The 13,897-nt window shown below is 34.2% G+C and overlaps 1 protein-coding gene across 2 annotated transcripts; it reads left to right on the top strand.

Annotated features, from left to right (window-relative positions):
* The first annotated feature begins 1,648 nt into the window (after nt 1-1,648).
* On the top strand, nt 1,649-13,638 carry LOC139697781 (FGFR1 oncogene partner 2 homolog). Of its 2 annotated transcripts, none has more exons than XM_071596622.1 (5): nt 1,649-1,973; nt 2,277-2,411; nt 5,963-6,217; nt 10,462-10,581; nt 11,875-13,638. In XM_071596622.1, the coding sequence occupies exons 2-5, from the start codon at nt 2,277-2,279 to the stop codon at nt 11,998-12,000; spliced, it is 636 nt and encodes a 211-aa protein (XP_071452723.1). In that variant the 5' UTR covers nt 1,649-1,973; the 3' UTR covers nt 12,001-13,638. The 2 variants fall into 2 exon arrangements, with proteins under 2 accessions (XP_071452723.1, XP_071452724.1); XM_071596623.1 differs by having other exon boundaries at nt 1,649-1,832.
* The last annotated feature ends 259 nt before the right edge of the window (nt 13,639-13,897 follow it).

The raw sequence follows: 13,897 nt of genomic DNA on the forward strand, positions 1-13,897 counted from the left end.
TAGAGTAGAATTAATTTAAAATTGTGGCTATTGCAACATATGGCCTTAATTTACCCTTAAATAACTCTAAATATATGCGTTTTACATTATATGTGTGCACACATATCCGTGTTTTTGGCATTCACTTCCTGATAACGTATTTGTAGCTATGGCATTCAACCTCTTGAGAAATGATGTGTGGAAGGCAGCTAAGTATATATATGCAGGCATTCATGCATTTAATACTTATCATATACCTGTACCCGGTACAGATCACATGCAGCAGATTGGGGGTTCATGCACAAGACACGTATGGATGCTTGAGACACAACGTTGCCAATACACATATACCTGAATGCTTTTCTACATAATATTTGCTGAGGACATTACACAACCAGTGTGACAGATGTGAGAGGGTAAATGAAAGTAATGAAGTCCTTAAAAATAGGAAGGTTAAATTAAATATTTGTTTAGAAATAAATGAAGTAAAGAATGCAAAATTCTTTCAAAGAAAATTAAAGTGTTAGCACTTAATTTAGCTAAGAAATCTAGGTGCTAAGAAAAGAATTGTGAGAGATTAAAAAGAATTTACAAAGAGGATAGAATTTTTGACAAGGAAATTAAGTCAAGACTTTAAGAAAAAAATGAAAAATTTTATATGAGCATAATTTTGCAGAGTTCCAAAATGTTATCTTTGAAGCTTGAGCATAGAATAGAAACTTTTGAGATGTAGGCATGGAAAAGAATGGAAGGAACAATATGGCCAGAATTGCAAAAAAAACACCCAGGCATGGGTGAGGAAGAGGGAAGGTAGCTGGGAGGATTATGTAAGGCAGAAAAAGCGGATGCAGGAGAACTTGAGAGTTAATAGAAAGCTGAAGACGATGATAGACTGGAAATATTGTATGAGGTAGAGGGAGGAAAACATTAGGAAAGTTTGACGGAATGAAGGGAGGTAGGTAGAAAAAACGCGATTAAAAAATGGGCAATAATTACTTACAATTGCAATGTGACGCAGTTCACATAGGTTCCTTCACAGTCCATATAGGTGGGAATCTACACATGCCAAGCATGCTCATAGCTGTATAGCCAAATGATACCTTGTCCAAGCACTTTCTGTAATAATACTCTAATATAATGTCTTTAGTTCACATTTGGATGAAAATGATAAATGCGGTATATACTACAGTCTTACAGTGTAAATAAAATTATAACAAGAGAAACTATGATATTTACGTTGACTCTCTAGACATGTAAATTAATTATACAACGTCCGTGTGTGTGACTACTTACAGTATGGCCTCTCACGCAGTCACGCTGCTTCAAACTTATATTGACATATAATATAAATATTAATTTTCAACCGTTTTAGGTAGAGTTTGGATGAATATGGTTTGGTTTGGATGCAGATTATTGCATAAAAATTATATCGAAATATAAGCAAGTTACTCCAGGGAATAACTATCAAATAACGGAGAAAATTTGTACCGGGTTAAAGTGAAAGAATATCAGGACGAATTAATCTAATAGATATTTTCCAAATATAGCCACTATTTGCTGAAGCCCTACGGTTTATTAATAGCAATTTTTTCAGTTATCTTGAATTCCGCGCTTGACTAAGCGCAAGCGCGATCATACGCGGCCATTTTGCTGTAAGCTTACTAAACGTTAAAGCAGCAGTCCAAAGCAGTCCAGAATTGCGAAAAAAGAAATCATTCCGCTGGCAAAATGCGTAAACAAAATCATCTGTGTCAGATGCTTATTGAGAAATTCATGAACTATCTTCAATAATCGCTTCAGATTATTAGCGATTCCTTAATTCCTGTCAGCCTTGCAAGATAAACTAAAAGACGGTTGGCTCTGAAATAGTGCTTTTAAACTTCAGTTCGTGTACTAATTGTTTGCTGTACCATAACCAACATAGGAATTTAGTTTTATTAATTGTTTGCTCAGAAGTGTCAGTATTACCTGAATCATTTCCTTTCTCTTTTAAGGTGTGTATGAGATGTTTTATTGTTTTGGGGCCTTATGGCTCTGCGAAATACAATAATTATGTGTAGTTATTCTTTTCATATAGTAGAATAATGTAAATGTTACTCAAACTCTGTAAATGTTTTTGAAAGCCAGAAGTGACAAGTTGAAGTCGTTGTTTAGTTCAGGAGGTTCATGGTTTGTAGTTAATAAGCTGTGTGTTCGTGTTATTAGAATTTCTTATAGTTGTATCACTATTTAGGGATTCATTTAGAACTCCTCCAATCCCTAAAAGTAAAGACTTATCATTCAAGTTCATATTTCAGATGTCATTGACTGTTCAACAAATTCTACAAGACGCCAAGCGTTTATCATCACGTCTGAAAGAACATGACTCTACTGCAGATGCCCTCCTTAACCAGGCCCATTATGTGTATAAACAGATTGACGCAATGAAACAGGTTAGAGGGGTGTACAAGTGAAGTACTATCGTTTGTGATCAATTCATCATATTTACAGATAGTTTGATAAATGTTTAGGTTACTTCCAAAAATAAAATGCGATATTAATATAGTGTCAGCTCCAGTAAAACAATTATGTACATAGTTCGTAATAATTTGGTTTTCCGACCGCTTATTTGGCTCCAAAAATTATGACTTAGATTAAAGAATAAACCCCTGTGGATGTTATACCTATTTCAAATTAGTGTGTGGATACCTACTAATAACATTTTAATAACTAATTATATGTTGGTTCTTCTAGTTAAAAATGTTAATAACATTGTTATTTTAATATTGATGCGATTAAATTATACTCACATGGGCCAGGTCTTCCTTTGTTTTTCTGCAGGATAAACACTTATTTAACCAAGCCAGTCATAATTAATAGAACTAGCATTAATTGTGTATGGACCATAAATCGGTCGGTAGAACGAAACTTCAACTATGCGATTTAACTTAGTAGAAGTCCAGCGACAAATTTTGTTTTGTGTAATAATTGAAATGCCTATTTATCTGGTTCGCTTATGTGCTAAGAAGTGACCTAATATAATACTTAAACTTAAGATGCATTGATTGTGCTAAATATGTTAAGGTACTTGCTTAACTGTAGCACAGATCAATATGGAATATTGCATAGCCTATTATTTACATCCAAGGGGTTTTATTGGTGATATCAATGCAATATGTGGTTCAACTTCATCATACACACTCTCCTAGTGAGCAGTCCCTGTCAATGGGTATGGGTTTAACTAATAGTGTTGGTGTCCTTGCTGATGTAATCGTTAATAATATGTTTATAATACGTTAATAATCGTTAATAATACGTTTGCATTGATATTGTCTCTGTAAGGCTTGAAGTCAACTGAAAGAATATCTATCCAATATGAAAACTGGTGGTTGTAATTTTCCTAAGGGAGATATCTATCTTGTTTTCGGAAGCCATTTACTGAAGTTTGTGTCTGTATATAGCAAGGGTGGCACTCACCTACCATCTCTTTTGTGTATTGTCCTAAATTTTCATTTCCATCATGTTTTGATCGAAGAATTCAGAATGAGAGCAGCATCTTTTTATTTGTGCCCAAGTACTTCTGGTGGTAACCATGGAGTCTCCTTGGTCCTAATATTTCCTGATTGGAGGTTGAATGTAGCATTTAAGTAGAGTTTTGTTGGTAGTATATCCTGAAGTAAATAGGATTAAACCAGGAAGGCAGAGGATGCCAAAATAAAATATTTCATGAGTAAGAATAGGCAATGAAAAGGTACAATTGATTATAAACAAATCCTTCTGGTTTGGAAATTAATTCAGTGGAAATACAAATTGTGTGATCAAAAAGTTAAAATAAGAAGAAGAGTAATGCCTGAATGCATGCTTTTGAGAGATGTACCGAGGCAATGGCAGAAAAAGGATGATGTGAAGCACTGGAGGAGTGGTACCATAGAAGGATGATGATCAAGTGGCTCATGAGGTAGTTGTATGAAGTGGAGGAGACAAAAGAAATAAATGTAAATACTGGAAAGGATAAGGGACAGACCAAAGAAACACATTAAAGGAATGGGAGATAACTGAGCCCATTTTTCTAGGTGAAGTGAACTGGAAGGAATACAACAAATACCCTTGATGAGATACAAAAATAAATAACTAATGATCAGATAAAATATGGAGAGGTTAGTTGATTGGAGATATGGGTAGAGTGCTGCATCAAACCAATCCAAGGATTGATGACATTGTAGTCACAATCATTGGTATTATTTATTTGCCTGGTTCTTCATAAATTATGGTGAAAATTCGTCCAACTCAATGTAATGCTCAGAATATAGGGTTTCCATGACCAATGGCTTTTGTGGGAGAATTCAATATTTTGATGGCTCCAATCAGCGACTTGCATTGGCAGGACGTGTTAGTACTTCTTACTTTTAAGCATTTCTGAGGACTACTGGGATTTAACTACATTTTTCAATTTTAAGTATAACTTTTCCTTAGTATTTTCGTTCATGCTACACTCTTATATTTAATTTCATGGAAGCAAGCTGAAGAAAGTTAGTCAGCAGTATTAGTGGGGTGTTAGTCAGAAAAATATATGTGCAATGAAGTTTCTTTTGGAGTGACTGTGGAATTTTTGTAGCAATTAGTATATAAATGGTAACAAGGCTGATGTAAATAATGGAAATAATTTTTTTCTATAATATTAGAAGAAGAACATGCATTTCCACGGAATTTAATGTGAAGATGTTTAAAGAGTGACACACTTGAACAGGTGAAGATCATCATCGGAAGCAAATTCAGACCTTTGTAATGAATCAATATTTCCCACCCCTTCCAGTACTCCTCAGCCCAGCTGACCCTAAAAACACACTCCCTACTCTCCCCCTCCCTCCACTGCTATCCTCCTGCTCCCCCTTGAAGCTGCAGTCATCAAGCTTCCTCCTCCCCCATTTGCGCAGCTTAATTTCCACTGCTTCCCCAGGTTAGATTATTCCACTCCTCAATGCAGTGCATGGTACCTCCCTTCCTATTGGCCGGAGTGAAGCCAAAATGGCATTGTGCTTGAAATCTATGCCACACTGCATTTTGACTTTATATGTGGGTGTGTCCCAACCTTTACATTCTTTGTACCGTATGATGTTGTATCATGATGAAACACATTGGGCCAAATGATAAAATTCTGTGGAAAAGTACATTGCTCCTTCTGTCTTTATTGACTTATAGATATTCCTGTTATTTTTCATGTGTATGACTTCCTGTTATTATTGATACAAATTCTATGAAGTCAAGCCTAGGCAAACATTTTTATGCCTTTTCATATTAAAGTGTTGCTCTATGCTGTTCTGTTAACTTTTAACTATTTGTAGAAGACATGGGAAAAGTATTAGTGTGAAAGAGTTAGGATTTGCTTTGCGGCACCATTTATTATAAGAGCATTACTAGAAAGCAGCCATTAGATGATTTATCAAATTACCATAATGATAAAAAATATAACTCCTAAAGTTTTATTAGAGAAATTTCTCATTTTTAGTACTATCAATTAGTTCATATTTGCTTCCTGTGTTTAATAATAATAATAGTTTTTATTTGCCTGAGGATCTGGGTGCATACATGTTCCAAGATATACGGCACGTCAATGATAATAACATAATATACATACAAAACATAGTTACATGTTCAAAAATTCATCAATGGAGTAGAATAAATGTAACATGAAGAACTCCCTCACTTTAAATTTAAAAGTGGACAATTTTTCAACACTCTTGATAACCTGAGGAAGGTTATTATACAATGTGAGTCCCATGTTCTGGGGGGTAAGTTCTGGGTTTATTTGTATATATCTAATATTTGGACCATACTTGAATGTATGTACAACTTTTCTTACATAATATTAGAATTGCCTTTCATAGTGTCAAAATGAAGGTGTTTTACATTTTCAGATTCTAATTCTTTTTGTGTAAGATGTTCAGTTGTGATGCTGGTTAGAGGTCATTGCATTATGTAACAGGCCTCTTGTCTCTTATTTCAGTATGAGGATGAGGTTAAGTGTATATCTGAAGCAGGTCGACAGAGACCAGCAGCTGAACTGGTAGCTGGAATACAGCAGGAGAATTGGCGTCTTTTGGAACTTAAGACAGAAAACAAAAAGCTTCGTGAAGCCTTGGAAGATCACCAAGGTGCTTTGGAGATGATCATGACCAAATACAGGGAACACGTGAATGCCCTCATAACTAAAGAGAAGCCTGATCCAATTGAAACTTTCAATCGTGATAAGTATACCAAGGTGAATTATTTGTATAATTTATTTTGTATCCCACATTGATTTTAATCTTAAATGCCCATTTCTACATCAAATTCAATAATTAATTTGTTATTATGGTGATGGAGATGTCAAAATGATATTGAATCACTTTGTATGCAGTCTAGTGGAGCCTACAGTATTAAATCCATTTTTCAAAGAAATAAGTTTTGAAGGGCATTTACTTTGTTTGGGGATCATGGTTAATTTTCTTTGGTGAGCGGTTCTGTGATAAATAGAGAGGAAAAGGCCAGTTAGTATTAATATGAAAAATCAATTTGAATACAGTTGCTTTAGTGATCTGCTACCACTCTCAGATTACACAAGAAGGTGAGATTAGGTACACTGAAAACTCAAATTACTTTTCCTTTAGAGGAGGATTTACTTTTTTGCACAATGAAATATTGAGCACTAGATTGGAATTATCTCTTTATAGAACATGTATGAGAGCTACTTATCGGAAGGGACAGGACTAAGATTGGGATGTTGGATTTAATGAAGGGAGAAAGGATGTATTAATAATTGAAGAAGGGCCTATTTTAAGGTTAGATGTGGGTTTTGTTTTTTAAGATGGATAAGAAAATGTTAATGTACCATTTAGTAGCTTGTGCCCATCAAAAACCTACCTTAAGTGGTAGATTACCAATGATTTTAATAATCTTGTGTAAAATGATTTCTTGAATTGCTGTTAGAAGTATTAACAGTTAGTTTCTGTGTTACTCCATTAATTTGGCATGCAGTTTGTGTGCTTGTTTTTCTTTGTAATTGTCTTTTCTACAGTTATTTAGACTCTGCAGATTCTTGCATTGGAATATTGGTGCTACAGAGCTTTTGAGAATACTGCCTTATTTTAACCTAAGGCTCTCTTGTGAGGCTTTCCAAATAAAAGTTTTTTTCTTTTAGTGATTTCTTTAATGAGATATTATTCATTGGGAAATTATTCATTATTTAGTCTGCTCTATGATATGAGACTCCATGTAGTGTCACCATGAAACATTTTACTGGTGTGAAAAGGATTTCAATTAAAACACTGCTTTTAGGAAGCATATTTTTGGGCAAGAAAAAAAAGAGATATATTAGATGTATTATTGGCAGGAGTGAATATTAGGTCAAGAAATGTTGCTACCATGCTCTCATGAGACTCCATTCAGAATATGTATGTGGTGCATGGGATGCAATAGAAAAATACCTCATTTTAAAAATTGAGAAGATTATTCAATGCGGGACCATCCATAAATACTGTTATGGCAAAACAAAAAGCATCACAGAAATGCTTGGGTTGGGACTCATTACAATGAAGACGATTTAATGCTAGGTAGAAAATATCAATTGAATTCGAAGCTGCTTGTTTCACTGCCAAGGTCTCATCATGTATTGGTAATCCAACATGCATTGGTTGTTTGGATCATCAATGTATAATTTGAAAAATAGACACCAGAACTAGCAGACTCAAGGACTCCTCCTCCTAATGGACAATACAGGAGAGTAACTATTGGGTTGGAGTTAACAAGAATACAACTTGTCACTCCCATGTTTAAAGAGTAATTAGTTTTACTTATATGCATGCATTTTACTCTTTATCTCATGAGTTTTGTGGGCAAATCCCTTCCAACATGACCACATGGGACTGAAATACAGTTAGCGTAGTGCTCGTTACAACATTCCTTACCTTTTTTATTGTTTTTAGGGTCGTCCTTGCTTTTCTTGTCCCTCTCTGTGGGGGTGATGTCTCACACGGTCCACTGCCAACAGCAGATTGCCACATGTTCTTTCTGTGACGTTGGGGGTGGGGAACATAAGTTGCATGGCCATGGGTTGGTGGAATTTCCCCCTTCTTGTTGTCTAATTCTGCATGACTTGCAATCCTGCATGTGGGTAGTTGACATTCATTATTGTCCCCTTCTTTATAGTATACCCATGAACTCTTGTAGTGGTTGAAATTGATCTTTGTTTGCAACTTGCTTTTCCACTGCCATATATTGGGATTTGCAAGTCTATTTGGAAGGTTTTAGGGAATGTTTTTTTTGTTTTTTTATAACCCTTAAAATGCCCTTCCTATACTTTATCCCTTACTTATCCCACCTGGTGCTTGCATCCGCTGCCACATACCATTTTGGTGGATTGCAGGGTATTTATGTAAATTAATGCTCCACTGAAATTTATTTCACACTGAAATGGACCAGATGAAGTAAAGCCATGTATTTTCTGGTACTTCCACTTCCATCACAGCTGAATCGAAGAATGAAATAATTTCCAAATAGGGAATATTTTTGGTGCAGCGATTTCAGAGTGTAAAAATCATTCGCCTTGACTGGGACCGGGGGAATGATTTTTACAATCTGAAATTGTTGCATTGAAATGCACATTAGTGGATGACTCCATTGAAAGTTACTGTTGCGGCATCTCCCGCAGCTTCTTTGGAATATTTTTGGCTTAAAAATTGTTATTTGTCTGAAGTACATGATGTTTGAAAATTAGGGACTCAATATTTGAAAGTGCAGCATTGGGAGCTAATTCTGTGGTAAGGGTTTGATAGAATTTTTGCATCATAGAAGTATTGTATTTGTTATTTTTCAAGGTTATCACAAGTTAAGTAAGTAAGTAAGTAAGTAATTTTATTTGCCCAGCAGATTTGTACAATTGTAAAAAACAAGCACAGATATAGGACACGTCAATGTTATATAAAGAAATGATAAATACTAAGTACATGTTTAAATACAAAGAAACTCATGGGACAAGAAGTTCATTAATAGAATAAAACATTTTACAGAGTAAATATTTCTGAAGGTTGAGCTTAAATATAGGCAGCTTATGTTGTGCTTTCAGTTCTTTAGGAAGTTTATTAAAAATCCTGAGGCCCATATGTTTAGGTCCATGGGCGGTGGTACAGGTTCTGACAAAGTTTTGGTGGAGGTCAGCAGAATGCCTTGTGTTATAATTGTGAACGTTGGCATTGGAAAGATAACTAGAGAAGTTGCTTTTGACATACAAAGATGCGCAATACATATACACGCAGGGAATGGGTAAAATTTTCAATTTTTTAAAGAGGGGACGACAGGATGCTGCATGAGTAGCAAAGCAAATAAGTCGGATGATCCGTTTTTGAATTTTAAATATAATATTTGCATTAGGTGTAGGGCCCCATAAAAGAATACTATAAACAACATGAGAGTAAAATTCACTAAAATAAAGAGACAATAAGACCTCAGTATTGATGGTATGCCTAATGAATCTGATAAGATGACAGAGTGAACTCAACTTATTACGAAGTTTGAGAATATGGTCATCCCAAGACAGACGACTGTCAATAGAGATGCCTAGAAAACATGATTTACTTTTTTGTACAATAAGTTCGTTATCAATATTTACAGTTATGCAAGCAGCTGATTTATTCTTATTAGCAAAGTAAATTAAAGAAGATTTACTAACATTGTGGAGGTTAAGTTATCTATTCTATCAAATATGGAGGTATTAAATGGTCTCAGAAAACTATTATACATTATATTGTACCTCTAAACACTCCTTTCTATGCAAACTTCTGCTTCCTTTTTGTTTGGTTTCTGGTAATTTCTACCCCTTGCTTCCATTTAAAATATTTGTTCTTTTCCTCCCTCATAGCAGTTTGCCTGATAGTATCCCTTTTATCATGGTTAAAAACATCTAATCATCTTGGAATATGTCTTCCTTTTTTATTTCAAAATTTCTACCTCCAACTTCTTAACTTCCCCCGTTTTATCCAACACTCCTTCATTTGTCCTCCTTGCAATTCAGCTTCATCATTTATTAACATCGACTTGAGTTTATGTAAAATCATGTTGATATCACATTGGTTAATGTCACTGTACCCATTTTTCCAAATTATCATCTAAATATGTAAGTTGTCCCCCCCTAATCTTTCCACCTACCTTTAATTTGGCCAACTTACTTATTTAGTATCCTAGTACCTGGCTTTATTTTGATTTATCTTCATGCCACACTTGTGATATTGAGACTATGATGTTTTCAGCATTGACTAAAGTCCCTTAGCTGAATAAATAGTTATTTGCAAACCTAATTCAGTAAACCCCCACGGCGAGTGTTATTACTTCAATCATGTCTTCTACCCCTGGCCATGATTCATTGCTTGTCTAATTTTAAGCACTCGCATTAATTTGGAGTATATAAATGTATTGCTTACCCTTCCAGACCACTCTCATATTCATCATTCACAATTTTATACTCAATTTTAGGTCATACTAGAGAAGACTGAGAAAATTTGTGAAATGGCAGCGGTAATGAACAGAGCCATTCAAATGGATGATTCTTTACAAAAAGAAGAAATGATATCTAAACTCACTGTAGAGAATAAGGTATGTTTGATTTGTTCTTAATCCTTCATTTTTATCATGGTGACTATTCCATTTTGGCTCTGTGACTGGGTTAATCAAGACTGCTATTATTACTTAACCGTCATATGTATCAAAATACTTGATATTAAATGGGTCGCAAAGGCAAATTAAGTATTGTTCAGTGCATAGGTGTTTAAGAGTTCTGTATGGTAATATAAGAGGTGATTTCCCAGTGAATTCTGTTGGTGCAGAAGGGATAAGCAAGTTAACAAATATGTAATGCAAATTCATTATGCATTATAATAATATTATCAGCTCAGAAGGGATACAGGTCACTTCTGGCATTGTACAAGTAAGTTAGCACAGGCAGCAGATACATATGGTCATTTTCTGATTACAGAGTAAAATATAAATATCAACTCAGTCGGTTGTGGTAATGTCACATGATTTTGCAATATTTTAAGAATAAAAATTAAGGAATTATAATTAAATAAATATGAGCTAAAGGCAGTGAACTTTTGAGTGAAATAATTGTGATAGATGATGTTAAATACAAAAGAGATGTGAATTGAGTAACTTTTAACATTTTAAGTTCATGTATGCATACTGTATTTCCTGACCCATAATATGCACTGTGATTTTTCTGGTTAGAATTCACCAACAATACTTGGGTCTGAGAGAAAAGATCAAAAAATTTTGATGATAACTTTTAATGTGAAGAAAATTGAATTGTTACGTTAAAAAAATAGCGGCTATACCTCTAACAACTATAAACACAGTAATCAACCCGAAGGTCAGTTTAGTAGGTGATGGTAGAGATCACCCAGTACTAAGCCCTATACGGCGTGTGAAAATTCACTCATCAGGGTAGGGGGGCCAGTTCCTTTCCCTGTGCTGGTTATGGTTTCCCAGGAAGACCTGGTACCCAAAAAATCACTTTAGCTTGGGTGGAGCTGCAGGTGCCCAGAGTGCCTTGCCTGGGAATCGAACCTGGGACCCTCTATCAACAGTTATTTATTGTAGAGTCCCAGAAACTCATCATCACTGGGCCAAAATGCATTTTAACTGCCGTGTTCTATTGCAACACTCTCATAATACTTAAGGTTGAATGCCTATAGACTCCAAGTTTATCAAGAGATATAAAATCTTTGTTTTATCAGAGGGGTGGAATTCCCATTAGCACATGTATTTAGTTTTGCAGCAGCAACATATGTGAAATGTAAATAAACACGCAACATTGTCTACATTTATGATTTATTTTCAGTCTGTTAGTTTTCAATGTCTTTGATCACAGAACATTTTTGTATTCCACAGGCTTTGAGAGAACTCCTTGAAATATCTTGTCAGAATGGATCTTTGAGGAAATCTCTTCTTTCTCCAGAAATGGACGATAAGAGTGTACAAACAGAAACATCTGAATTGCAGACGGATCCGTCTTGACAAAATGGCTCCAAAAACCAGTAATTCATGGAAGGAAATCTAATATTATACTGATTATGAGCCATCTATTTTTTACACTTCAAGGTTTCCATCATATTAAGAAGAAAACCTTAGTAGTGAGTAGATTTTTAGAGAGAATTGTTGATTATTACCCAAATATAGTTATAGTGAGACATAAGGACCAAGTAAACATTTGTGATTTGTGTTGTACCAATGTTATAATTTCGTTGTTGATACTTTATTTAATTATAATCACTGCAAGTTTGATAAGTTTTAAAATACAATGTAACTCCCTTCCTCTATTGACTTACTTAATTCTTTTAAATCTCTAATTTATTAAGCAATGGAACGGAAAACATTTATTTTGTACTAGTGCCAATTGGCATACATTTTACTTGAGTTAATTTTGTTGATTTCTCTTTTATTTACCACTAATTTTGCTTTTTTATCTCTTTAAGAGTTGGGCATGCATATTCAAATTTATTTCATTACCTCAATCACGATCATGTTTTGAAAGAAATATTTTTAGTGTGTTATATATTTTAAAGACCAATTCTCTTTAGCTATTTTCTTTGAAATCTCTCTTCATGCAGAATATGTTATCCCTTCTTAATCGCCCTGATTACATGGACAATTATTATGCATCTCTAGTAGCGGTACCATTGTCTTTCCTTGTGGTTTAACATTCATGGTCCCTTCAATACCTGCACCACTCTTCATTAATTTTTTTTTGTTGCTAAGTTGCAAAAATAGTTCAGATCAGATTCAAAGGGTATTAATCACATTTAATCACATTTTCTTGACACACTATAAGGTATTTTTGATGGCTCATAGTTATTTAAGAATCATCTTTGGCTATTAAGTAGACTTTTTGGTGTTTTGATTTATCATTTGACTGCTACTCTTTTCCAAGATGTGAAGTACCATTTACAAAATGATTATTTTTAAGAGGAGCGTATATAGTGAATCTGGTGTTTGACCTTAATATTCAAATACTATTGAAATTGGTTGTTTAGTAATGCATAATTTTAATTTATATGATATGTTATTTATTTATGGGAAAAATTGCACACCTTAACAAGATTAAGGGTGAACTTTACCAACTGTTAGTTAGTATAAGTGAGCTGTGTTAAAATCATACCTACTTTGTAAATAATTGTAACTGCTAATTCTGTGTTCATCGTCAAAGGTTGACTTTGAATGATATTTATGCCTAAAGTAAAGTGACTGGTTGTTGTAATCGACTCGTGAGGAATCTGAATTTTTTGGTATGTGTAAAGTATTCAATATTTTCTGGTATCTATAAATATGACTAAAATGATTTGAATAACCAACTGTCAATCAGCCTTCTTGGTACATTTTATCTCTCACTTTAGGGAAAACTTGTACATTAGAGACTACATTGTGTCAAAAACTTTCCTCCACTGGTCCTATATTTTGTTCACAATATTTTTGTAAATCATTATAAATTCTCAATACTTATTCATTACATTTACACTTGGGTCTAGGTATAATGGAAATTGCAATAAAAAGACTGTCTTACATTCAAAGCAGTGAAAAAGTACTAATTCTAATGTGATGTGGTCTAAAGTGTATTAAGTAAGATCTAAGTTGAATAAAATGTTGCTTGTTATTTAAGTTTCTTTTTAATTTATAGTTTATTTTGATGGTTTAATCCTTTTGAGAGCGGAAGAAACTACAATCACATTTTATCCTGTAGTTTACGAGAGTGACTGCTGACTTACGTCTCTTCCAAAAACAATCAACTATCCTACAAAGTAGCATTAACTTAAGTCTTCTTACAGATGTGCAAAATTGGAGTGACAATTGCCTATACTGTCAAAATGGTTGACCAGAAGCAAGCTGAGAATCAAGGGGTTCATGCCACCAAATTTCT

The sequence above is a fragment of the Hetaerina americana genome, unplaced genomic scaffold, assembly GCF_022747635.1.
Source record: "Hetaerina americana unplaced genomic scaffold, ioHetAmer1.1.p SCAF_8, whole genome shotgun sequence".
Classification (NCBI taxonomy): domain Eukaryota; kingdom Metazoa; phylum Arthropoda; class Insecta; order Odonata; family Calopterygidae; genus Hetaerina; species Hetaerina americana.

Bases quoted from the DNA above. Each gene is read 5' to 3' on its own strand.
- LOC139697781 (XM_071596622.1), top strand. From the start codon at position 2,277: ATGTCATTGACTGTTCAACAAATTCTACAAGACGCCAAGCGTTTATCA. The intron at 2,412-5,962 runs GTTAGAGGGGTG...CTCTTATTTCAG, and splicing joins AGATTGACGCAATGAAACAG to TATGAGGATGAGGTTAAGTG. The intron at 6,218-10,461 runs GTGAATTATTTG...ACTCAATTTTAG, and splicing joins ATCGTGATAAGTATACCAAG to GTCATACTAGAGAAGACTGA.